The following is a 27,902-nucleotide window of genomic DNA, read 5'->3' as shown; positions in this document are numbered from 1 at the left end:
CCAAGCTTCAATCCCGAAACACAAACACATGTAGGACAACCATCCCGTCTAGACTGTTCCCGTCTAGACCCAGGCACTCTGAGCAAGAGATCGACACCTCCTTGCGTTTTGCGTCAACACAGCCTTGCTCTTATTGACAGCTTCAGCGACACGGATGGATCCACTCAGAACGCGGGATCTACGTGTGCTGCCGTCATGCCACAGGAACTGACTGCTCGCTTGTCCCATCAAACGTCATCGACCTCTACGGAGCTTCACGGGATTCTGTTGGCGATTCGTCACATTGCTTCTTCTCCAACTGGCCTCTCGTGGGTGATATTCACTAACTCGCGCGGACAACCTTGCTGGGAATTCGCACTGCCTTCCCCCCCTGCCGCAGTCTAGCACCCGACGTCGTATGCGAATATCGCTCTGCTGTTTCAAGAGGGCATGACATAGTTATGCAATGAATCCCAGCACACGTAGGCATTCCCGGAAATGAAGCTGCGGATGCTTTGGCTGTAAGGACACACCTGAAAACGAACAAGACACCTGCATACTTCACAGGGTCGGACGCCAAGAGAATGCTTCGTAACATACGTCACGACGCATGCAGACGTACATGGTTGGTTGACGCGGAGTCCAGCTTGCTAGCCAGAGTTGACCCGAATTTACGCTTCTGTCTTCCGAGTCGCACGCCGAGTGCCATTGAATCATTAGTGCACCGCCTTCCAGTAGACGTCCCTTTCAGCCGTGCCATATTGTTCAAGATGGGAAAGGAAAACTCGCCGGACTGTCTCATGTGTGATGAAGTGGAGAACACTGAACACACAGTAATTAACTGCTCCAGATACAGTGTCCAACGTAATGACTTCAGAGCCGCCTTGGAAAGGCTGGACCACCTCTAGACTTAGTGAAACGCCTCGGAGAATGGCCGAGAGACCTTAGACAGCGTGCGACAGCTGCTTTGATGGCATTTCTTGTGGACATTGCAGTGCCTCTAACTTTTTAGACTTACTGATTTTTATTTTCAAGTGTTTTGGAGTAGCCGGCTTCTGTGTTTTGTAGGAGCCTCCATCTCCATATGTTTCGCTCCAACTCCAACCCACCACCACTCAACGTGGAGTAGTTGCTGGGGGCTAGCCAGATGAGCAAAAACAACCCGCACTTTGCTGCCTGGTGCGCTTTCTCAAAGACATAGGTGCTGCGGCCATCTTTTGAGATGCAAGGCTCACAATATCACACGAGAGTAATTAGCGCCCTTATATAACATCCACCAAGTGTTGCACCGGAACGGCCAACGTCACCATTTTGTTCTTCTCTACCTACCTTATCTCTCTCTCTCACTACTTGAGTGAAGTGCTCGATATTTGTCGAGACTTCTGAAATAATACGAGAACACTTCAAGGGAGATCTGAGCATCTGAAATCAAGCATCAGTGGCACACCAGCTTACTATATTAGAAAATATGTTTAAGATCTCGTTATGCACATACAGGTACTCAAATGCACTGTCATGATGACGTGACAATATCAGGATGAAAGGAAACATTGGTCCTTTTGCATCGAACATGATTATAACATCGCGAATCTGTACAATAATATGAACGACACTGCAAACAGTTATAGCGGAACGTGCTTGGATTTCTCTAGCAGGAGAGCCAGCGGAGGGGAAGCGCATAGAAGCCCCCCCTTCCTGGCTGAGCGTTGTGCACGTGCACAGCCGCGCTCCCGCGAGCAATACGTAAACGCGCTCAGCTAAAACTCTACTGGCCTGTGCGGGACCTATAAACTAACTACCAGTTACAATTACACTGCCATCGGGAACACACAACACAACACAATGCGCTATGAGGGCAGTTTGCATAAGAGTTGAGGATGAGTCTCTCCACCGTGTTCTTGCTCCGCCCTCAGGGATCGATCGCGCCTTAGTGCGCTTCAAGTGGCCCTCTTAATAGCCTTGGCAGTGCATTGAGCACGCGCTTGCTGCGCGTGGAGGAAACACTGACAAGGCTATTGAGAATGGTACTTAACTTTTATGCAAGGTGGCGCAGGTCTCAAAATAGTCTTGTAAACACTTTTTAGTTTGTGATGTGACCACACAAAAACAAGGCACAGTAAGCGTCTGTATTTGGCCATTGGTACTTTGTGAAGTCGTCGTAGCACTCACGTAGGCTTGTTCGTACCAACACTTAATACTGGTCCCATCGCGCACTGCAAGTTCTGAAGCATTTCGTCTAGTTCCAGAAGCTCTTTCGCTTTGGCATCCAAGTGTCCGTTTAACAGGCTTGTAGCCGAATTTTCGTCGGTTGTAGTTGAGCCATTGGGTCGCAACGACGCGAGTGCTATAGCTTCATCCAGGGTATAACAGTTGGGAGCTGACGTTCTCCCTTTGTTCTGCGTGGTGGACCATTGTTGCGTGTCTGGGAGGTCTTCGATGACCAGCTCCGGAGAATGACCGTTAGTGAAAGGAATCCTACTCGAATTTAAGGTGGGACTTTCTTGATATCTCAACGTCGAATTTGCGAGAGGTGGCGTGTAACCACCGTTATTTTCGGCGCGCTTTCTTCTGGTGTGTCTCAGCGAGTAGGTGTTTGGAAGTATGGCGTAATCCACTTCGTCTTCGACATGGTTTTCGTAGATAGGCATCATGGAATAACCATTCTTTCGCCTCTGAACGTAGTGTTCGTCCAACGTAGTAGGCGAAGGAGTGCTAGTCGGCGTCACTGGAGCGGCAAAGACTACGTCGTCGTCGTCGTCTTCGTCTTCGTCTTCGTTCGACGTCTCCCGCTCTTGGAAGTTCATGTCCTCATTGCTGCTGCTCTCGGAGACTTCAGAGGAAGCCGCCGCGCTGTCTTCCACCTGTTTCCACCAGTCGCCGTTAGAAGGATGATTACTGTTTTGCAGTAGCAGGTCTCCAGAGCTGTCGTACGACGAGGATCCGGTGATCCCCAACTTCTGCGCGTTGTACACCGAAAGATAGCCCGTCATACGTTGCACACGGAACCGTGACACAAAATCCAACAGCCTGAGAGAGTTCCTCGGTGTCACGGTACGGCACTCAACGAGGAGAATGTACTTGAAAGTGGTGAAGTCATTTGCGGGGCGCATGCGACGGTAAAGAGAGAACCTGTGGAGTCCGAAGTCGTCGGCAAGGTTAATGTACAAGCTCCTAGCGCCAGTCCAGTCTTTCCAACTGTCTTCCATGACGTCCTGGAACGTGGTGTCTATGACTTTGAACCCCGCCATTATGTACACCGTGCTGTCAAGCACTGGAGGCGTGTAAAAGCTGTGAGAATGTGTAGTGCCGTTCGGAAAGTGCTGCTTGATTTCTTCGTAGATCCCTGTAAGAGGATTGCGTGCATCGTGAGGATGGATTCACTGACATACGTTTTTCTCATGGGGTGCCCTCAAGTCACTGTTCTTTTCTGAATAGCACTGAATTGCAAGAGGGCAACGAAAACGTGGTAAACTGAGGGTACTTTTCTGATGACGTTTCGGTCTGTGTTACCTGCCTTGTTTAAGCGGCGCAAGAAAGGGCCCCAGGCGCTTCAAATTATCCTAATAATCTTGTGATCATTTGTACTCAATCGCTATTGAACTGTTTTATTGCGTATCTTCAAGCTATGTCAGAGCTAGCGGACATTTAAATCAGCTGTAGCTGACCAAAGTGAACCAGAGTATCATCGAAGGTTACACGAAGTGCGAAGGGTATGCCCTGTCCTCTGATCAAAAGCGATTGAGTAATCCGCATGCCAATTCAAGATCTTTGATATGCCGTCGACGGTTTTGAACTTTGCAACTGCTGCAAGGTCACGCACACAGGCATTTCTTTATCTTACCTTGGTGAAGCACGTAGTCTTCACCGAGGAAGTCAGCTTGAAGAACTCGTTCGTGCCGCTGTAACTTGTGGGTCGAGTGCTCCACAAGATGCGCAGTTGGATAGATAACTGCAGATAGAAACGACAATTATTTAGGACTCAAAGAAAAAATGGACATATACAACGGAGAAAACATGCCCCTGAGTTTGGGGAACCAACAGGATAAGCACAGCGCGGAACTGAGAGGAACACGTATATAGTCCCGCTGTATGTGCCCTTATCCGGTTCCTGCAGCGAACATCGATACCGTGCCTGTCATGCGCGGACTATACCACCCCACGCGAACATGACGGGTATAGTTCCAGGACTGCGTACCTCCTTTTTCCATTGTCTGCAAGAGTTCTCCATTCCTAGCAAAGTGAGGGTGTGCGAGGAGTGCTTGGGCAAGAAGTCGCTTCTGTTCCACGTAAGGCCTCTTCGGCGTCACAGCGCTGCTGATGAAAGAGATGACAGCAGTGTGGTGTCCCTCTGGAGTCCCACAACGTGAGGACGCAGCCGAAGAGTACGGAGACGACGTTGAGCCCGCCATTCTCTGGAATTCCAAGAAATGGCGGCGTTAGCTGACGAGGCAGGTGCCTTTACGTTCGTGAAGGAGGAGTATACAGTAGTACAGTGCTGAACAAAAGGACGGAACGGAAGGACGGAACATGCTCCGGCGCATTCCTTCCTCAGACTGACACGCTAGCAGCGAATGGTACCGTACGGACTTGCATACAGGTGACTGGGTTATCTAGGCACATGTCTAAGTCCATACGGTCGCATTCGTTACTAGCGTGTCACCCTGAGGAAGGAATGGGCCGGAGCGCGTTCAGTAAACTTCTGTCCAGCACTGTACAGAGGGGCAACAAAGGTCTGACGGGCTAATGGCTTCGATCGGTTGATAATTGGTCTGATATCCCTTACTACCAAGTAAGTAGCTTGGAACGATACTCTGTGTCCGACATCAGTCTCCCGCTATGACGTGTCAGTGTTCCGGGTAGTGGAGCACGAGGAAGTGTGGACCTTCATATTCGACACACGTTCGAGGAAACACAGAGGTGCTTTTGCACTGTTTCCCACAGTACGTCACACGCGTTATCTGTAAATCGTGTAACGCAGTGCCTTTTCACGCTTTCCCCTTCATAGGGCGCGTCTTCTTGCTATAAATCGAGTTCCTAAAATGGGTCATTTGTTTTTCCCAAGATGCGCGACCACTTCTGTGTTTACAAACGTTCTTGGTCGAACGGGAGCACACTAGGGAGTCGGCTAGCGCCTGGCTTATTCCTTTGGTCCTTTACCACCGGTATGACACAAAATCAATAAAATGGACCGAAGAAAAAAGGAGAGGAAGTTGTTGTACAGGAAGGCTGTTGTATACCAAAGGCGGGCCCGGTACTACGGCCTATATAGAGAAGCGGACATTCATGATCTGGAAAGAATAGTAAAAAGAAGTGAAAATAGGGTTGTTAAAGAATACGAAGTGTCTTGCCGAAGCGCCACCAAAATTGGGCGTTTCCTTTCGACAGGTCTACCCATGACAAGTCTGCATGCTTGTAGACATTAGGCGAGCCCGTTTGTCAAAACAGCGAAAAGCAACACGGAGCTCTATGTTAGGCAGTTTATGCGCTGCTATATTCCTGTCTCCGGGACACGCGGCAACGGGTCAAAAGACGAAGCAAAGCAAATGGTGCTCGAATATGGTCACGCCGATTCTGCATGGTATATAGGCCACGCCCCTCAAGCAGAAACGTTACTGAAGAAATGGTCGCACGTTGGAAAGAACAATAGGCAATGCCGGAAAGAATCCGCTCATTTTCGGATGATCTCTCTCTGCCCGCCCATTCTTAGATAAAAAAAACGCAGTTTGTGTCAGACCATTTCCCACTCGAACACGAAAACGTGATTTTTGTGTGCCATTACGGCGATCTGCCAAATGGCAAGAAAGGTATAAAGTGATACGAGGACTGATTTGACATTCATAATCCAACACGACTTTCGCTATGGCTGACCGCCTCGCAAAGACGATCGATGCGGGCATCTTCCGTTTGGAACGCCCATCCGTGTAATTCCGTCGATAAAAACGCGTGGATATTGCGCCTCTCCGCAACATGAGATAATTCTTTTAGTGCGATGCGATTGGAAAAAAGCCAGGATAGGTCTGAGGTGGTTCTTCGTCTGTGGCTCGACCTTGCCATTGGCCTTGAAGCATGTTACACCACCAAACGGGCTTTTGCCGCGGGGCGGAGGGCTTCTTGAGATGATGCGTGAAGAGAGGCTTGGCCGCGGTGCATCAGCTTCCATAGCGTGCAGTACGGGTTTCAAGACGTGGCGTAATAATTGAGCCTCTGTATGCAATAAGAGGATAAGTCAACTTATCCCCTTTTTAGTATTTTTGTTTCAATGACATCTACATACCAGTATGTACCTGCCAGAGAAAAGTTAGGACCATATTGCAATTTGTTTATCCGCTACAGGAGGGTAAGAAACATGAAATGCATGCGTGTCGATGGGATGGACAGTCGACAGATCGGACCCCTTTGCTATACACATGCGTACAGATGGCGTAGCTTAAATTTTGGTACGGTAGACACGACAAAAACCAGCTCTCGTGGCGTAGTGGTTAAGATGATCGCTTTCCACGCCGAGACTGGGAGGTGACACGGGTTCGAATCCTGTCACCGGCTGTGCTGTCTGAGGTTTTCCCTGGGTTTTCCGAAGACTTTCCAGACGAATGTCAGCACAGTTCCCCCTGAAGTCGGCCCAGGACGCACACTAACCTCCCCTGTCCCCCACTGCTTCCTGCTGTCATCTGTCCACGTCTGTACGCCGCTCATAGGCACAGTTGCTTCGCGGCGCTAACACGGATTTAAAAAAAACACGACAAACACGTTCTTGTCACGTGACTGTGTCAGGAATGCTGCAGAGCCTTCTAATAAGGGGAAAAAAACGTGCGCCCTAAGCTAATATGTCCTATTATGGTGGTCATCTAGGACATTATTTTCAAGATTGTGCTCGTTTAGCAGCACGATAAGCCTGATACAGGCTGCTCCACTCCAGGTGACTTCATCCTACCTAGTATCATCACTGTTCAGCCATCAATGATCGCGGGAACTGTTCTTTTTTTTTTTTTTCTGCACCAAAACCTTATACGTGTGATGTTACATTGAAAAAAGGGTGTACGTTGGTAAATTTCTGCTAAGTCACACACCCAAAAGCGATGCCATCAGGGCATGCATGTAGAGTGTAGACACATATATGTTACAAATTTTGCATTTGCGTCATTCGCAAACTCGTTATTCGAGGAAACTCAGCTACAATTACTTCACTAAATATTCACTTGAAGTTTTCTCGGTTTGGGATTTTTCGACTTATCCCCTTATTGCATACAGCGGTTCAATTTTGTGGCTGTGCTTCTGCTGGATCTTGCTTTCTTCCTGGCATGATCCTCAATGCGGGTCGCTGGTACCACGTCGTTGGAAGCACTCAGGAAGTCACTTCGCTCATGTAACCTTCTGATTCTGCTGATTCTTCTTTTAGTTTATCTTTCATGCAGCCTGCAGGTTGAGTAGCTACGAGACTTTTCACACTTGGAGGTAGCCTGTACAGCTTGAGGCACACTTAGTTATAAAACAGTTTCATCGACCAGAGCTGGAGCAGCACCCTAGCGTCGCCTGCGGGAAAGATAAAGGGAGAGTTTGGGCTACGCCATTCCTTTTAGAGGGGAATCCGTCGTGAACGGGATGCACTGGCACGGAATGCAACGAACCTAGCCACGATAGGCTTCCCTATAACAGGAGTTTGGACCAGCCCAAGCGCCCTTTTGCTTTACCTTGCCCAAGTGTCGCTAGACCGATGAAACTCCGTTACATTTAAGTATACTTCTAGCTGTACAGTTTTTTTATCTGCGCCAGCACCAGTACCCAACACGCGACAGCACGTTGGTACGCAAGAAAGCCGTGCACGTATAAGGCCATACGCAGCGCGTCAGAACTTTTTTCCTCCCGCTGACTCAGAGCAGTACCTTTATGTACCATTATTTCCTCACGCGACATTATGTATGCGTACTCATCGCCTTACGTTTCGTCTTCTGGTGAAACACTGGCGCGCGATCCATTCTTAATGCACGTCAGGCGTGACATCAAAGAAGCCGGCACGACGAGTTCTGTACTAACCAGACATATACTCTCCTCAACTCTCCAACTAAGACAACACTATGACGTCCTTGAAAAAGAAACGCGAAATATCGTCTCTTTCAAGGCTCAGTGAGAAGCCACAACGTATACTGAGCGATTTGAATTATGTGTCTCCAATCTTCGAAGGAGTGGCGCTGTAGTTTTCAAGGCTGAGTAAGGGGGCGTTCTTTTTCCAGAGCTTCGAAGTGCAGGACGTCGTCGTTACCAGGTTACTGCAGGAATTTACGTGCGTCGCCCCGTTACTATGGCTCAGGGAAGTTCCTCGACGCTTTTGAACGGCTTAGACACGTGTAAGCGTCCATAAAGATGATGGCATGGCTTCGAGACAATAAGACGCGTCCTGAGCATCACTGGGTCCGTGACTGGTTCTGCAGTGCCTGTTTCTTTCTCTCTCTGTTTTTTTTTTTTTTTTTACTGGCTTGGAAAATGACTCTTCACAATGATTCCATGAAGACCCAGTTTTCAACCATCCTGGTTGAGGTTGGTCGTTAGTGAGCACAAGAGGTGCTAAAGAGCGTTCCGGGTCAGCAATGACTTTGGTTACTAAGATGCACATTCGGTTAATTAGCAAACGAAACTTTTAGATAAATCAACCGGAAGTAACCTTAGCTAACCTTAGCAAGTTAGCTCTTTATTGAAAAACGACCTTTTTGCATATGTCCGTAATTATATGGCCGGCGTTACACAGAAGGGACAGTTACGCTGAAGATACACGCAGTGATAAAATATTATAAAGCAACTAAAAGTATCTTCGTAAAGGATTATTCCTTACGCTTGACGGTAATTCTTCTGTTCATCTTACATTGCTTTCCTTTCTATCTTCTTTTTCTTGGCCTTCCTACAGTGACTTTCACTTTGCCTTTCCAGAGGCTCCTCTGAGACGTGTTCCTACAAGACCCCTCGAGGCACGTACGGGGAGCGAACGATGGCAGGAGGCAAGATAGTCAATGGAGAACGTAAATGAGAATGATTACACGCTGAGGTAATGAGTGTTATACAGAGACGGTATCACTCCAAAAAGACGTTGCCAGCCTTTGAGGCATGTGGTTCTCCTTGACTGCCGACATAGCTTCACGTACATGATGCGATATGCAGATCATACAAGGGGCGTGTCCTTGCTCCACTCAGTAATCACTCATTACTAGCAGGATTGATGTGGAACAGAAGCGAGACGAATGAAGGCTTAGGCCTTTCCTTTCATGTTCCTTTGCGGCGGCGGTTGGACTGAAAAAAAAAAGAGAAAAAAAAAAACTCTTTGTAATTGCTCCAAACCGCCAGGCTCTACGTTTGAACTAGGGTGTGCGCGATTGAGCGTAATTTGTCCGTTTTTTTTTTTTTTTTTTTTCTTGTGAAGGCCGTCACGGTCACGTGATTCCTTCAAAGGATGCCGCCACCTTTTTTTCTTCTTTTTTTTGCATTGCAGTAGTGGAATTTCATTGTCGTCAACGAGCTGAAATCGCTTTCCCGTACATTAGTACATACATATTGAGAGCTTGAGAACCCCAAAGTGAAAGTGAAAGGAGTTCGGTGAAATAACAGCAACGTCTTTCAATGGTGCCAAACGTACTCGCTGTATACAACTCGGTATCTTGGCATTGGTACCCAAGCTCCTGCGTCTGATCTGCCATCATCGGGTGCACTTGGATGCAGAAAAGGGTTTTGTAACGTGTAACAGCAGCAGCAAGAAGTATACGATGACGATACTATGTAGTGTTTCACCGCTGAAGCTGCGGTACCTTACCCCATGGTTTGTATGAATCGTAAGAGTCGTATGTAATGTAGTGTGGAAGTGTAAACTGTAAACCTTCTGCTGAAAAAGAAAAAGGAAATGGTTACCATGTACGGGACATGCACAGGTGCAAGTGCAATAACATTTGTAGCACGTTTCTACGACACTCCAGCGCAGCTATAAAGATACCCAGCTTTCGCTACCATGTCTTCTTGAAACTATGACAGCTCTGCGCGAATTGCTGTTCAAAAACACACGTTCCTCCCGTGTCATAGAAGCGGGCTGGTCTACCTGCTGCTCCTTGATGTCATTGCCTCGTGTGCAGTTCTGGTGCAGTTACGCTGCGCCGTATAAGTTGCGCCGTTATAACAAGCAACAAACAATCAGCAACACACGCGGGAGAGAAGGAAAGCCCTCCTATTTTTGGCAATTAAGCGCTAGATGCGTGCTTCATCTGTCACGGCGTCTCGCACAGCTGTCGTTCCTGAAGAAGCATCTGGAGGGGGAATTCCGTAAATGCGCAAGAATCATTGTCCCTGTAAAACAGCCGTACAAAAGAAAGCCCGTCGTCCACGCGAATTGTCTTCTGTCTCCAGCGTTGATGTTGTCCATTATGGAAGAGACCTAACCTAACCTATTATATTCACCAGACAATGGGTCTATAATATTGACTTTTTCTTGTTTTTGTATGCGTTGCTGCGAAAACGCGTACATTCCTGACAATGTCGCTCACTTTGGCTAGAGCAATATGTCACGTTCTGGAACCATCACTGTAGCTGTGCGTCTGACAAACGGTATATTTATCAGAAACATTCAGTCTCATTTCCGCCCGCGTTCTCCTGCAGGTGGCGCCTTTGAGCCGAGCGTCCCAGAGCCGTAATATACGGCTCTCGAGCGTCCACCAAAAAGGACTTTATGTCCACTATTAGGTCCCGCGTGCTTATGATCTGTTTTTACTATCAGCTTTCCATGCAGTAACATTTTCATGTCACTTCGTTGGAGCTTCGTCACAAACAAGAAGAAGTTATAGCGCTCACGGCAAAAAAAAAAAAAAAAAAAAAAAAAACACTCTTACTCAAAAAGTTATTCTGCCCCCCGTACATTTTGTGAAACTGTTTTAGAGACCGCTTCGATTTAGAAAATCCCCAGCTGGATTACCTTGGGACATATGACAGCATAGCGCGAAATTGACACGTGCTGCCGTGCGTGCGCAAGTCTGTTCCCGCCATTTTGATGCCAGTACGCTTCTTTTTTCCCCCTTCAATGCGCAAAGGTGTAACTTTTGTATCAACGTAACGCGGCTTAACGTAGAGCTGCTGACAGAACAAGAAGACGGCTTGCGTGCACCGTTTCTCAATGGTACTTCGTACACACACACAAACCGGTTCTATAAAACCAGACACTTCTTCTTTCCTCTTTGGCACATAAGTTATACTTCGAAGTGAAAGCGAACAGCGGGATGCGGGCTAAAATATTCGAAGCGTGTATAGTACACGGACGCCCGCTGCTTCCAAGACGGTTGCTTGCAAAACAATACACAGCATGAACCACCTTCGCGGAATGATACGTGTCTTCGTGGAATTGAGACACGATTGTGCAATACAAGCCAAAGGAGTAAGGCAAATGGAATACGCGTCATATGATTACTATTTCGTTCGAAAGACAGATGGGAATGTGTTTCCGAGATGAAGGATGGAGTATTTGTCAGGTGTTGACACAGAGCTCCTGTTGACGCGTTGGTGTTAACCTCTTTTTAATTTCTCTTCTTCATTATTTTTCTTTTGAGGGCAATGAGGCAGCTGCTTGTTGGGAATGTTCGGTGGATGCTGGAGCTTCCGTGGTTCCTTTTTTTTTCTTTCTAGTTGGTACTACGCTAGATTCAATTCCCGTATATATTCCGGTGTATATGACGCGCGCGTTATTCGTGGGTGTATGTTATATAGCAGAAAATACGGTACTTGAAATTCAGTTATGAGAAAATTGCGCGCACGCGGCAGCGCATAATATATAGGGCCACGCACGACTGCCGAACTTTTACTCACCCCTAATTATGTTGTCGTCGAGCCCTGCATCCCATGATTACGCTCTGCCATTTTTCGCTACATGATTTCTCTGCACACCCGTACAAGAAACAAGATGGACGACAACACGGAGGCAGGTCGTAGATCATGGAATACAGAATAGTGACAAAATAATACGAGGTTTTGTTAAGTGCTTGGCGGCTGGCCAGTATAAGGGCGAATTGCGGTAATTAAAGTTGATTTCTTATAGACGTGACGCACTTAACGGCCATTAAGGATCCAGGGACATGCACAAGAATAGTCATCATGTGGGGCCCATGTCAGTTTGAGCTCTCTGAATATGTTTTGAAGCTCCCCGTACTTATTTACACAAGGTCCCGCCCGTTATAAACAGGCGGGAAAGGCTCTTGGATGGGCATATTCGTAAAAGACGTTCGTTCTTGCAGCGAAGGATGTCGGAATGTATGGTGTAAGTGCCACCCACCGTTATTTTTGACTGTTTTTGGGAGAGGAGCAACCATGGGAGTTTATTTTTCTTCTTGTAAGGGCGACGTTCTATTTCTTTCGAACACTCGAGTCTTTTCAGGCGAGCTTGAATTTGCAAACATCCTTTCAGAACGCGTGCAGCTAAAAATGTAAACAATTAATGTGGTTCTTGGGGCAGCACTTCCGCTTCTCTGCTGAGCCAGAATTCGCTTCGGCGCATAAATATACGTACGAAGAGTGTTCATTGGGTGAGTGTCGTGCATGATTCTCTCAATGGCACTAAAAATATGCAGGCGCGAAGAAGTTTCAACCCTGCATCTATCGACCCTGCACATTTTCTACGACCAGAGTACGCATGCGCATGGACAAAGGGCGGTTTCAAGCTAAAGGGCTAAGCTAAAGGGGCTAGGCTAAGCTAAAGCTAGGCTAAAGCTACAAAGGGCGGTACAAGCTTTCTGCGAAAACATATTTTGCGACGATGTTTGTCGACAAGAAATGACCGCATATTCGTGCATTGTGCCACATGCATTTGAATACAAACGCATTAAAGGGGCACTAATCTGCAAAAACAACTTGCTCTCAAATGAAAGTCCGTGTTTCAATTAGTATAATACAAGCAAAATTAGTTCACACAGCGCTACCGTTTACACTCTAAGAAAAAAGGAGCGGGGAGTAATTGCAGCCTGCAATCACTCCCCATTTTCGTCCCCTAACCCGACATTTAGTCCCGACATTTAGTGACACTGAACTTCGCGAATGGTCTCCTGAATGCAACAGTCTACGTAAACATGTGCCCTTTGTCAATTTGAACGGCATAAGGCTGTATAACTCAGCCAGCGTAGCAATTTTTCAGCCACACAGAGTAAGAAAGAGCGCAACTTTCTTCGCAAATTCTGCCTTATTTATGGCGCAAAACTTTATATCACTCGATATATCACGGTAAGTATTTTCATGCATGCACACGAATTATGTACCTGGAACTGTTAGAACAGAGCGTGATATGCAGTCTCCCCTCTGTGACATTCATTTACTGCCGTGCATTTACTGCCGAAAGGTACTATTTTTTTGTGGCAATGCATTTAGTCCCCAAAAGGAGTAAAAGTACTCTTTTTTTTAGAGTGTAGAAGAAAAGTGCAGCGAAAACAGAGCCGCGTCTTTGGCGGCAACGAATGAGATCCTCAGGAAGCAAAGATTGACGGCATCCAATGAGACAGCAGGACAAGAGCGCGGCAAAAGAGGTCGGAAGCACTCAACATAGGCAAAGGCACTCGCAGAAGGCAAGCAATGGCGTGGCTACTGTGGCGCCATCTATTAGCGCCCGAAGCAACTGGCTGCTGTAAACGGTCTATAGTAGCCGTGTGGATTTGGAACGGGCCCGATCGTAGTGTTCCGAATATGCGCGGCACGATGCGCACAGCTTCATTTTTCAATACCGATTCACTGAATTGTAGCCTACAACAGTTCTCGCGAATGTTCTACTGACAACACACGTCATTCGGAGAGCGACGCCTGTACGCTCCGCAACGCGCACTATGTTTTTCACCGGGACTGTTCTATATGGCGTGGCACGCGCTGCATGGACTAAAAACACCGATGCACGAGCTGAAACGACGTTCACTGCTTAGCGCCGAAGCAAGAAAGAGTCCGGTATAATTTCGATCGCAGCTCCGTAACCGAATCCAAATTTTGAGTTATGGTAACAAGTACGAAATTAACATAACATGGAACGTGATTTGAAGTGAACTTGTTTTTGCATTTTAGTGCCCCTTTAAGCTATCGTCTTAAAACGCACAGCTTTGCTCGCCTATGGCTCCCACGACTTCTACAACGCTCGATTTTTTTCCGCGGCCCCTCTAATATTATCGGCACTACGAGAGAAACGGAAAAGAACAAGAAAGCGGGCTGTTGGACGGAACACACGTGACGTCCTCCCTTTGCGGCGTGCCGTTCCTTTGTCATCGACCATTTGTTCCGGGACCCATTTCTAATCAGCAGAGGCGCGGCATCCGAATACTTGTGCCTCAGTGGCACGCTCGTCCTTGAGGTCTGATGTACTACCTTCCTCGCTGTGTGCGTGCCTTCGCCATTTGTTTGAACGGCGAAGAGAATGGCTCATTTGCTCGCCTCTCTTTTCCTGTTTGAGCTACCGACTCGTGGGCGGACATCCCGCCATACAACGGCGTGCGCTTTTCGAGAATTCGCGTCACCAATGTGACAACCAGCTCCGCAGACAGCGCAGTTTTTAGCAGAAACGGGAAGGTCTGAGGCCAATGGGGTGCTCCTAATCGCTCTATATGGTTATCGGATGGCCGGCGAGTGTTCGTTCGTAGTTGTCACCGAGGACGTCGTTAGGACGGGTAGCAGACGACGGCGGAGCACCATTATTTCTGCAACGCGTGATGCAAGTCAGACGTGCGTTAGGGGGATATACTGCACACATAATGATGACGTTCGAGTTTTTCTTTGAATTTGTTTATCTTGGAGGAGTTTTTGTGCTCCATGGACATTCGTGGATGTTGAAGTGGGACGTTTCAGTGTCGCTATATTGTGCATAGTCTGCTTTACTAAAGATTTAGCGCGAAAAAACGAGACAGGAAGGAGACACACACACGACGAGCGTAAATATATAGTCTGCTTTGTTCTGCAAGCATTTTTCAAGCAACACGTGACCTGTGCACACATTGAAGCATAATGTAAGCAATAACTTCTGTAATCGTGCCGTTATCACTTTACATCAAATTAATTAATTAGGATAACGACATTCAATTGAAATGAAATTTGTTAGCTTAACTAATTAGTTAGTGGACAAGAACTTCGGCGTGTGTGTAGCCCTCTGCTCGATGTGCATTGTAGTACATATGGTAAGCAGCTTACCTTACTGCCTCTCGTCAAAAGCTATTTATCTTTCATGGGATCCATATGACGCGCCTGGACTGCAGATTTCAGTCTGGCAACCAGGAGCCTTGGTTTACTGACGTTGCCAGTGTACGTGAATGTACGTGAATAAATGGCCGCCTCGTACAAACTCCCCTGCCGCAATAAACAGACGCCGAAGCAGCCGTGATGTATATTTTTGGTCAGATGCGAGCGGGCTGTCAGCTTTCCCCATTCTCTTTAGGGGTGTCTTCCAATGACCATCCACCGAACATATGGCGCAGGTCTCTTTATTTGGCTCCATTTGCAGTTATGTGGGGCACGGCGCTAGGGGGGCCCATGACGTCACGTGGGTACAAACACTGCGAATAGCGTTGTTTACAGTCAATGGAGCCCGGTATTTTTTTCTTCTTTTTCTGTCACATCACAGGAACATTTGGTGTTGGATTTCTTACGGTATTAAAGCATAAAGGCACATGCATGAAAAAGTACGAGAAAGTCATTTCAGGTGTGTGCAAGAACACTGTATCCCACACAGTTCTTTATATAGTCAGTTTGTTATATAATATCCCTGGGTATAACACGTGTCGTCTGATTAGATTAGGCTTAAAATTAGATTTTTTTTTTAATAAGAGGCTAACGTCAAAAATGAGAATCTCGATTACTTTGCCGAAATGCTTGGTGTCCAAACTCCGAAACGGCAGCTTTTGTCATGGCACTGATATGAGAACTTTTCGTGCGGGCCATGTCAAGATCACTTAAGGAGTACTTGGGCGTTAAGTGGATTGAGATAGCGGCGTTTTGATGCGAGCGTGTGTTTACATTTAGCGAAATACCTTCCACAGACCAAGCAACGACCAGACGCTGTCAAAGGGAAAGAGAGTTCCTTGAACTCGCTCTCTGACGAGTGATGGCAAGCAGACGACAAATAAAATTTGTTTGTGCTTTTTTTTACAGCATGGCAAGTATCGGATAAAGCCTTACTGACTTTTTATATTAGCTATCCTTAAAGCTTGCAAGACAAAAATATAAGGATCGCGCCACAGTTATTCACATACAGCACTGAATGCGAGAGATGCACACGAGCTCGAAAGTATATGTCTGGACGCTGTTCTGGTATTGCCAAAGGCCTTACGACTTGTGGCATGCCACACCACGGCTTTCAGATCGTGAAGAGGCTTTCCTTTCATCCCATACAGGGACCTCCACTGTTCTATAGTGTCGTTGCACGTTTCTCGAACGGTTATGACCGCGCCTCGTCTGTGAAGAAGGATACGTCGAGTATTTCCTAACCTTCATCGGAAACGAAGCGAAAACCCATAACACAGTCTTCACGTATGTGTCGTTGAAAAATCGGGGGACACTCTCTCTTTGGCTTTGTCTTCAGCGTCTTATGAACTGTACACTTCGACGCGCGGACCAGTTGGGACAACACTCCCACAGACTTACTTCACCGCACAGTTACTTTACGGACAACCTGCACGTTGTGGTACCGGACGTTTCAGAGCTGAATGGCTGTCCTCTGCTTACAAACATCATCTGCTCTCTATATATTTTTGTTTGTTTGTTTATTGTCGTTTGTTACGTTTTGTTGTTTCTGACTTTTTCTCCTTTCGAAAGGCACAGTTCGTTATGCACCTCCAATTGAGTGATGCCAGTTGAAGAAAAGTAACCAGTCACTCTGTGACGCTCTTTTTTTTTATGTGCATTGAGATTTTCACACGTGAACTCTCCTACGCTGTTGCCTTTGGTGCCGAGATTTGTAGTGATGTTTTCACCTATATTCCATTTCAAAGTGTATAGATGTGCGTAGCTTCCCTTTCTTTTTTTTCTAAATAACGCGCCCATGAGTAGCCAGTCCCGAGTGGCTCGGAGCTAACATCTCCATTTTTTCTTTTACAAATCAATCAATCAATCACCAGCCTCAATCCATACTGGATACTTCAGTCAACTGGGCGTTGTGAGTCTTCTGTTGTGTTTGTCCTTCTACGTTTATATGCTTCATATACGCTTCATCCACTACATCGTTATGCAAATTAAAAAAAAAAAAACATACCGTTACTTCCGTCGCAGTAGGGCATACTGGGCGAGTGTGACGCAATTCCCACGATGACCCTTTAATGGCTTGGGTGCGGCAGTGACAATCAACTCCCACGCCTAACCCTTCAAACATGCTCCAGCGCGAACACGCTGTTGTTTTAACAGCCACCGTGTGGAATATCGCGCAGCCTTCTCGTATCGAGACTTTGACTCTGTTTACATCCCGCTGTCGAGGCTACAACGTATACACACTAAAGAGTGCGCATGTGTTTTCACGGAACACACATTACCTGCCTTCGCCGTCGCTGGGAATATGAAAGCTCCGACCTCAATCATAAAGCGACTTTTATCTTAAGACGTTCAGGGACTAAATTCAGTACCGCCCAGATAACGACCAAGGTTCTTTTTTTTTTTTGTCTACGATAATACTCTGGCGGTTTTATTTGACAGACTTTGTGGGTTATACCGCGGGCGTTTAGGATGGACGGGCTGTGCTACGCGTGCAAAGGAAGAAGGTGGACTGAGTTGTTACTTGACGGTCTGGTTCACATTCCAGCGCAATAGTGATCGAGGTCACACAAGACGGCACACAAAGTAGGATATGGATGGTGGTGGATGATCTATTTATGTAATTTTCAGAAAAGTGATCGAATAATGTCTAGGTATTTAACAAAAATAGAAGAAGAAAAAAACGCGCTTGCGTTCGCGTGGAATGAAACTTTTTGCAGTTTCGCTATTACATTTTTGTGTGTATTTTCTAAGCTGCATAGAGTGGTGAAGTTACCATTGACCTGAAACGTTCTTGTAGGAAAGGTATTTTGGGATTTGTGGTTGGAGACAAAATCGCACAACACCTGCATTGATCAATTAAATGCATAGTTGAATGTTTTCCCCCTTCTATCTTTTTGCGTGCAAGACGTGATTGAGGTTTCTTTTATATTATTTTTTTTGTGATGATGATGATGATGACGATGACGGTATGCAGATATACAGGCTCGTTTTTTAGTTCCCTTTGTGTGTGCTTGCCAATTCCAATCGGTGTAGACATCAAGCGACGGAAGTTCACAGTTTTTCTGCTTTTTAATATTTCAATTTGAATAATTTTAAAACCCCGTCAATTCTGCGCCCTAAAGTGATGGCTTCGTGACAATAGAAAAACAAGAAAGAAACTTGTGCTTGGAGCAGAGTTCCAGTGTAATTACCGCTCAGGATTTACAATTGCGTTTAATTTGTACTATTTCATTTTAATCAACCTTCTACTGTTCAACGTATGTAGTTCTACGTTGTCTTTCGCGTGTGTGTGTGTGTGGGGGGGGGGCGTGTGTGTGTGCCCGCGCGCAGTGATTTATCCAGACCCCACTACCCCCCGTAACACCCCCCAAATGTCCAGTGACAGCCCCCTAACTTTTTCACCTGTGTACCCCCCTACAGGGGGTGCCCTTGCGATTTCAGCTTTAGACACATGTCGGTAATGATATGCTAAGCTGTAATGACGGAACTATAATTACCCCACCCCAATTTTTCCTCGTGCTTGGGATTCTGGATAAATCACTGTGTGCGTGCGTGCGTGCGTGTGTGTGTGTGTGTGTTTCTCGTCGTTGCTTCATTGCTGCCAGTTGTGCATAGCCTTGCCCTGGACACCACATTGATTGGCGCTCAACTCAAATCCATTCACAAATCGTTGCGTACTGGTCCATCTGTCACGCGTCGTCTGCATCCATTTCGTCTCCTAAGTTGTAGCAGTGCACACGACGTGCGGGAAAGGATTATCTCTCGTAAACGGACTGCAGAGAGGAAATTCAGTTCACATGAGCGATTGGCCCCCATATCACACATCCGTCAGCGCAACCCGTCCCCGAGAGGAACCTTTCTATGAATATAAATTGATAGATACGATACCCGTTCAATTTGTACACTATATAAGCGGCCGTCTGGGTCCACTGCTATCTGACCTTCCTTCGTCTCGCGCTGAGATTGATGACACGGGTGACTCCCAGCACGTTTCGGCAGAAGCACTTTTCTTCAAGCGTGACTTTCCTTGGATGCAATTTTCAGGGACAGGACTTCGCCGTTTCCACAGCTCTACTAGTTTTTTTTTTTTTTTCTTTCTTCGCGTCTGTATGCGCGTGTTTCGGAAAACGTGGATGCTGCTTACATGCAAAGGAAACATAACTTGCCAGTGGAAACGGTCTGCGTATATGAGTGATGGCCAGGAGAGGTGGAATGAAGCTTTTAAGAATGCCGAACTTCTCGTTATTTATTTATTTATTAGTTATGTGTGAGCTCAATGTTGGTTTGGGCGTGAATTAAAATCGTGCTAAGCACCATATACCTATCGGTGCCTGTTGACACGTTCAGAATAGTAATGTATTCATTTCTATTTGTTTTATTTCCTTCGTGTTGATGCAATATCCAGGTAGACGTGTGTCCGCCGACGTTGTTTCCAAACCGGCGCACCGGGGGCCTCTTCGCACCTGTTTTCGGACGCGAAAACGCGCAATGCAGCCGTCTCGCGAAGTCGAATTTGTTTTTGTTGATGCCATGACGATAGGTTGCGGTTTTGTGCTGTTTTTGACTTCTGTTTGATCGCGCCGCCGCCGCCGCCGCCGTCGGTCAAAGTTGCATCGGCGCACACGTCTATATCCAAGTCAAGTCTAAACGTGTGAAAGCTCCACTGAAATTTTCTCCAAGTCGGGAGCAAAGATCGGGTGCTTTTATCATCTGTGATTTTGAGTGCGAAATCGGGTATTACTGAATAAAGAATAGAAGAAAAAGAGAGAGAGAGAGAGAGAGAAAAAAAGGCGCGTTGGTCAAAACAACGTAACAAAACAAAACGTTGGTCAAAACAACGTCCTTCGGCAACGTAATTCGAAATGCCGTTCGACAATATCGAGCGTCCTGTGTTTAGTAATGGGCAATAACACGTCAGTGTTTCATTCGTCATCAGCGCCCGTCACACGACATGAGACAGCACTTTGTCTGAAACCATACAACTATGCAGTCCATTTACTGAGACAAAGTGCAGAAGGTGAGCTTGAATCTGAGTGCAATACCAACTAGTGCTTTAAATGCACTTTTCTACTCAGTATCGTCCATTCTGTGCGTCAACATCGCATGTCAACGACCCTCGAATCAGACATCAACGTCACATTCATCATTACATGCAAACGAGGTACTTGACTTGAACGATGCATATACCGGGTGTTTCAGTTAAATCCCCGGGCTAAATATTCGCGAACGGGTGCACCAATCCACGAACTTTCTTTTTTACAAGTATCTGTCCGATACCACCTACAAGCTGCACACCGTGTGAATGAGTGGGAGGCGCTCATTATTAAAATAAAAATGCAAATGAGTTTCGTAAAAAAGCGTAACTTCTGAAGCAGGGCGCTGTCGGCATTAAAATGGGTACTACCCCTTTTGAGACCTTCAATGGACACCTTTTAGAGAAAAATCTGCCACCGAAGCGGGTCATTTCTTGCAGTAATTAATTGGTTTCGGTTTACGTATTTTTGTCGCGGCTGGTCGCGGTGCAGCGCAAAAGGACGCTGTTTCACTCCCTTATCCATCGATAAATTACGTCCTTACATTAATGAATTACACCAATGAAATACGCCCTTTTGCGCTTCGCCGCGACCAGCCGCGACAAAAATACGTAAACCGAAACCAATTAATTACTGCAACAAATGACCCGCTTCGGTGGCTGATTTTTCTCTAAAAGGTGTCCACTGAAGGTCCCAAAAGGGGTAGTACACATTTTAATGCCGACAGCGCCCTGCTTTAGAAGATACGCTTTTTGATGAAACTCATTTGCATTTTTATTTTAATAATGAGCGCCTCCCACTCATTCACACGGTGTGCAGCTTGTAGGTGGTATCGGACAGATACTTGTAAAAAAGAAAGTTCGTGGATTGGTGCACCCGTTCGCGAATTATTTAGCCCGGGGATTTAACTGAAACACCCGGTATATGCAGTCAATTTATTGCGTAAAAGGGCAGCGGATGAGCCTGTAAGTCAGAGCGCAATAATGCGCTAAAATGCACTTTTCTACTCATACTGTCCACTCCACGGGTGTCTGTGATTGTCAACAACTGAGAAAGAAAATCGGTCCTGAATGAAAATCGAACTGAGAAAGAAGATCGAATATTTGAGGAAACGGCTGTTTCCTCAAATATTTTGCGGGAGACACTTCAGTGATTGTCAAAGTGATGTTTGTGTTATTGTTTGTTTTGCCCCACTGTCAGTAAACAGTGACGAGCCAGACGATCAAAACGAAGGGACATAACCCAGCCCGGCTTTTAGCAGCAGTGAAAACGTGCCAAATGCTGGCGTGTGTCTCTTTCCGCGGTCAATGCGGATCAATTCTTTTGCGTTGTTTGTAGTTGAGGCGTGTGCGTAAGCCTCGCGAGTGAGCGACAGTTTTCGTGCTGTTTAAGCAAACACGAATAAGCGATCGAAATACCTCGCGAGTGAATGTGATTCCACGCAGCATTTACACAATTTGATGGAAAGCAGCGGCACAGCACATGCGTCTTGGCGTGTCCAGCGGACCAACGAGAGTGAAAGCACACTTTGTGGAAATAACCGTAGCCGACTGGCAGTGACCTGTGACCTTTTTGAATGAGGAACTCATATAGACAGCGTTGACGTTCGTGATCAAAGAGTTTTCGTGCATGTAGCAGACGCGCACATGCATGTAACCTAATCTAACCTAACCGTCAGTAACCTAACCTAACCTGACCATGCAACATAAACTAAACATCCAGATCCTCAGTTTGGGTGGGGTGGGAGGGGGGACACCTAATTTTTAACATGCTGACTTGAAGGGGGGGGGGGAGGCGATCGCCCAACCGCTCCCTCCCCCGTGGATCCGCCATTGAACCTAACTAATGTATCGATGTATCTACACGAGCGACTTTATCAGGCGAGATGTAGAACGAAGAGGAAAGCACGCGCCAAGAAGATATCGGGGAAGAAATGTCAAAAGTGTCCGAACGAAGCGGACGACGGCAGATTTTGCTCGAAAATGCGAAGGACAGTGCTCAAAGCTATATGCATGCTATAGCAGGCAGCACAAGCGCACGAGCTGTGGAAGAAGGAATATTACGATTCTGAAGGAAATATGTGAGAATATTTTGTGTCTGTTTTCGTTGGCCTTAATTCCTGCTTTTGCTGTCGTGCATGTTCTGTGGCGGGTGGGTAGAATCTTCTCGAGGCGCCGGGCGCACGCGAGGAGATTTGACGAAAGACTCAGATGGCCACCTGCAACTCAACTCTCGCGTCTTTGCCGATGTATCGCTCAACACAAACAGAACTCCACTATATCAGCATTGACTTATTTTCACAAAAAATGGCTTAGCTTTTAAGACGAAAGAAAGAAAAAAGAGGCAAGATAAAAAGTAGAGGAGGTTTCGGAGCGGCCTTGCAATGCTGTAATCTATTTCTTGTTTGTAGTAAGTGGAACTGATGGGATGCTAACACATTTAAAAGAAATATAGATTATCGGGAGAAAAACTGGTCTTGTTGTCAGACCACTCTGTTTTTTTATCTTGACGTCAAGAACTCCTCTTCAAGAAGTCACTTTTGTGAAAATAAATCAATGTTGATTGTGGAGTGCGTGTTCGCGTCACTGTATTTTTGTCCGATGTCCCTTGCTCCTTTTTAGGTTAGGAATTGTATAACAATAAGGCCGTCGTTATTCTTATGACCCACTGTGGCTTACTGGCTTAAAAAATACGTCGTTATTTATCTTTTTTTTTCTTCCGATTCAGATACGACACATTGGATCGTTTCACACTAATAATATTTTAATAACACGTAAAAGGTACTTTCCGTGATGAATTCATTCATTGTGCCTTCTTGACGACGCAATTGTAGTGACTCGCTGCTAACAGCCTTGACGAGTAATCTTGTCCCATACTGGTTCTGTGCTACCCTGTATAGTGATCTCCTGCTTGAAGGTTGTGATGATTCTCATACCGGGCAACCGGTTAAACGTTTTCACTTTCGCGTCCTTGCCAGTATACTGAACGACCTTGTTCGTACGTTCAATTGTAACACCTCGGGCGGTTTACGGTGAAGATAATTTCGTCGGCATTCGCACCACGCACTAATTGGCCTCCCATTGTATCTGTCCTTTCCATTGAACGTACCACCAGGAGGAAAAGTAAACCTCCCCAACAGCTGTGATGTATCAGCTATAAGTGTAAAAGACAGTTATGTGCATCGATGTGAATTACCATTCCAAGTTTTGCAGCAAATGGGGGTAATAGATTCCCAGAAAATCGAATACCGAACTCATCCGGCTCAGAGACAGCGGGCCTCCCCGCCAGGGAAGCTACCGCGGGAGATATCACGTGCTTTCGAGAACCAATGGGAACGTCCGAGGCTCTCGTCTCTCTTATGACGTCGGAGCTTGACGCGGAAATTTGTTCGAGAGTTTCGATATCGCCAACCACGACAGGTAGATGAATAGTACTTTTTCCTAAATACTCTGGCGTACAGTACAATGCTTGCATGATGCAATGAATAAAGAATCACAGTCCCTTTAAGCAGGTCGGATGAATGATTTTCCTCTTGCAAGAATCGTTGCGAAGACATAAAAGATCGGCTCAATTCCGACCTTGGTGGTTTACATTTACAAAAATGTTTGGGCACTAGTACTACCTCATACACTGATGTTGTGTAAGGTTATACACTCCTAAATGCTTATGGTCCTGCTGACTCCTGGTGATGGTGCTCGGCGCCACAGGAATTGCGGGAAATCATATCGATACTCTAAGCGAGGGCAAAGTGTTGAGGACCATGTGGGAAGCACGTATTTTGCGATGTGCACCTTAGAAGCTTAGCTTATATGCGGGCACCACGAGAGGAGTCCATGACGTTCTGGCATGATCTGTATGTGTACCACGACCAGCTAGATTATAACGACCATATCATGGCACCCCTTCCCAGCGCCGCTTTTGGAAGCCAGCGGTGGCGCTACTCGTCCCAGTTATTGCTTCCTCATCATCTACAATACTTTGTACTTCAGCTTACCTTAGTATTTCTGTACAAGTGGTGGATATCCCACGGAAGGGGATAAAGATGAGGCTACACCGTGGCTAACCTTTCCCTTCCCTTTTTTCTTACTTTGCATTAAACATATTACGCCCCCCCCCCCTAAATTTGATTATCATCATCATTCTACGCGTTTTCTTAGGCGCTATTGCTGTCGTCTGCTACGGTAGTCGTACGCCCGCTTCTGCGCGTTCAAAATTCAAATTTCCATTGTCCAATCATGATGTAGGTCTCGCGGGCCGATGAGTAGCGCCCCTAGCGGATCGTGCGGACGGGCTCCTCGTAGGGGTTGCCGATTATGACATGGTCGTTATAATCGAGTAGGTCGTGATGTGCACGTAGACGGCGGCAGGGGAACCCTTTCTCCCTGGTATACACTACCTGTGTGCGGTATGAGCTGAAATAAGTTCCTTACATAAATACGCCTTTTACATTTGCATCTAAATGGCCACCTCAGGGAATTTCTCCTTCGTATGGTCTGCTGCTTCAAGCACGTGTTTTTAATCGGTGGACACGTACAACGTTGCCTTTTCTTTGTATAGGAAAAAACAGGAAAACATTAGCTGTCGTCGCCGAGATCATACAAGTAGATATCTGGCTAATATGCGCTACGGTCATAACAATGACGTCAGGACATGCCAGACGACTTCCCCTCATTTGCAACCATTATGTGTCGCGGGAAGTAGGTTCTGCCTTTCCCGGTGCTTCGCGCAGCCGCCGATTAAAAAGTGCGTGTCGCAACGGAATCTCGTGCAAGCGTCGCTCTTAATTTGATAATAAGACGAAGAAAAGGAAACACGACTACCTTACGACATGATTCGACGAAGCTTGACTATAGCTTGACTAATTGCAGTCCTTATTACACCGTTTTGATATGCGCATCTAGTCGAAGGGGGCGGGGGATATAAGACATTAATTATGCTCATGGCATATGGGTCAATGAGAAAGTGGAATTTCCGGCTGTTTGTCGTTACCGAATATACGGGTGACGTAGAAGGTTATTTTAGATGGAATGTTCCGCTGCGTAAACCGGTCACTTCGGTTAGCGTAAACCTTTGTGTTCACTAGCCACCGATATTTGACCGCATAATTCTTGGCGAATTTCGGAAATTGTAAAATTCGCGAAGTTTAGCGGAGCCAGGCGAAAATTTCGAGCAAGAACTGCCACTTATAATGCTGCAATCACAAAATTTAATTTTCGCTGTCAGTGGTTATACACAGGTACGTATTCAAATTACTTTCGAACAAGTTCTTGCAACGCCGTTGTTACCATATGCGGTCCTCTGATACGGTCCGTGCAGTCACGGTCACGAAATAAGCAACTGTCGAGACTTCAGCATCCCGACAACTTAGTAACTTATTAACTTACTTAATTTATTAACTATTAATTAACTTATAAAATATTAACTTATTAACTTAACTTATAACTTATACGGTAACTTAGGCCATCCAGAGAGAGCAAAATTTCGTGGCCGGGAATATGTATCCTTGTACCTGATTCGTGATTGATTGATTGATTGAAAAATAAAAATATGGAGATGAGGGGAAGTAACTATTAGAAGGTCGCGGATATGTGCGGAATAACGCGGTGAGCGAGAGAGTTACATTAATTTCCTTACTCCGCGCGCATACCTGCAACGCTGCCTCATTGAAAGCACACAGATATGTGCTCGAGGTTTCATAATACACGTACTATACTGGTAACGGATAAAGTAACCTAACGCTACCGGAGAAAAATGCGTCGATATATAAAGGTGCGCATGGCACGCAAACGCACGCGTATATTTGTTTAAAAGAAAAACCTTTTCATGCTGAAAGATATACATTCTTCTATCTTTGACAACTTGAACGCGAACAGTGAAGCTTTACTAAGAATTACGTGTCATTTTTACTATAGGATATTTTAAGTGCAACACCGAGCAGCCTATAAGTTACACTGTGCTTTATATTGTGCCTTTGCTTCTGACTGGCACATAAATAGCTCCGAAAGAAATGTTTTGTCGCTCACCGCCTTTATCAGAAACCTTAGCAGCTGTTCTATTTCCCCACTTGAGAGACTTGATAACGGAAATAACAGTATAAGAGAAAATTTTGTGGCCAAATAGCATTTCGTATACAACCTGAGAGGGAGTTTGCCTTTCTTGGCGCACGAAACTATTGCCTTGCAACTGCATGTCTAGGTTACGCCGGAGGAGAAACTATTTGGAACATCCAACCATATACGTAATTTATAATAACATAGACGTCTTCCGATACATAAATGAGTGAATTCGACAACCAGATATCACGATGTTTAACTATTTTTATGAATGACAATAAAACCTAATTCATTTAACGGTAGTGTAGGTACTGTAAAGGTAATGTCTGCGACTCCGAAAAAACCCTGGCACGGATAATAGCATATTCGACTGCACTATCGCAGTGAAGGAAGACAGATATCTACAAAGGCCTGCCAGGATGTCGTATAATTTTATAGCGCCCACGGTAACTGGGCTGACTTTAAACGCCCCGCGTACGGCACAGCTTCCTACGGCATTTGGAACTTGTAACGAAGACTGCGTGTGCGCTCAACTCACTGAAGCGCCCACTAAATAAACGCAGCTTTCTTTTTAATTATCGTAAAAACGCTACATGACAGCGGGGTCCTATAGGATTTGTGGGGCGTCTTTCGGAGTTTATCGAATTCTTGTCGTACATGTATATATAAATATATCAAATTCTATACCATACCGTACAGGCATATATATATACAATACATATGCCTCAGTTCTGTCACCAGTCAGTGGAGTAGTCGTAAAGAATGCAGTTTGAAAACTACCATTGACGCGAAAACGAAGGATATTTACCGTTCACATTCATTCCAATCGCTGATCACTTTGCTGGTGAGTGAGTGGTGACCGTTTTCGGGGCTTCTTTCGCTCAATCCCGTAAAAGCGATAATTTGTGAGTGGTTAGAAAATGAGTAGAAAAATGAGTGGTTAGAAAACGACCGCTTCTCCCGAAAGGAACGGGAGATGTCCGGGGTTACGAAATTCAATTTCGTCCTGTGATGTCTGTCGAATTTCCAATTTTTCCGGTGACACCTTTACATATACTTGTCCGTGAAGTCAGCCCCAGTGTATCTTCTGGCATGCAGACCGCTCGCAATATAGCGCGACATCGTGAAGATAAATTTCTCGAATTTATGCGTTTTCTTGTACACGCTCACTCACACAGTAAAAGAGAAAACCCGCTCAGTACCCTATTTGATGTGCTTATAATGAGCGCAACTTTTTTTTTTCAGCGCTTTTCCATAGTACGCATTATCACTCCATTCATTTTGTTGTTTTCCATAGGCTGATGCGCGACGTTGAACGGTAAGACTTATTAATCGGGCAAAAATATAATAAAAAAGTTCTTAATGAAACGACGTATGGTACGAACCGAAACTGCCAATTCTCCTGTAAGTGATAATTAACGTTCTGTAAATGGGCGCTATGCCGAAAGAGTTGTCGTCGCAATTAAAACTCCTTAACGGATAGATCACTTCAGCAAAGTACAACGCGAATAGCATAAATTGTGACTTGCCGATATTTCGAGACTTTCGATGTGTAAATACAGTCTATACTCCAGTGTAGGACGGCATACTGCCCTCTTCCGCGCACCTCAGCATCTCAGACCGT

General features: G+C 45.9%; 1 protein-coding gene across 2 annotated transcripts; it reads right to left on the bottom strand.

The window, feature by feature from the left end:
- Positions 1 to 1,430: 1,430 nt before the first annotated feature.
- LOC135399983 (uncharacterized) lies at positions 1,431 to 27,902 on the bottom strand. 2 transcript variants are annotated; one of them, XM_064631722.1, is made up of 4 exons: positions 27,808 to 27,902; positions 4,175 to 4,391; positions 3,821 to 3,928; positions 1,431 to 3,322 (listed from the first exon to the last, which is right to left on the bottom strand). In XM_064631722.1, the coding sequence occupies exons 2-4, from the start codon at positions 4,386 to 4,388 to the stop codon at positions 2,145 to 2,147; spliced, it is 1,500 nt and encodes a 499-aa protein (XP_064487792.1). In that variant the 5' UTR covers positions 4,389 to 4,391; positions 27,808 to 27,902; the 3' UTR covers positions 1,431 to 2,144. The 2 variants fall into 2 exon arrangements, with proteins under 2 accessions (XP_064487792.1, XP_064487791.1); XM_064631721.1 differs by lacking the exon at positions 27,808 to 27,902 and adding an exon at positions 17,198 to 17,363.

This window comes from Ornithodoros turicata, chromosome 7, assembly GCF_037126465.1.
Source record: "Ornithodoros turicata isolate Travis chromosome 7, ASM3712646v1, whole genome shotgun sequence".
Lineage (NCBI taxonomy): Eukaryota > Metazoa > Arthropoda > Arachnida > Ixodida > Argasidae > Ornithodoros > Ornithodoros turicata.
This window is presented reverse-complemented; position numbering and strand designations above follow the sequence as displayed.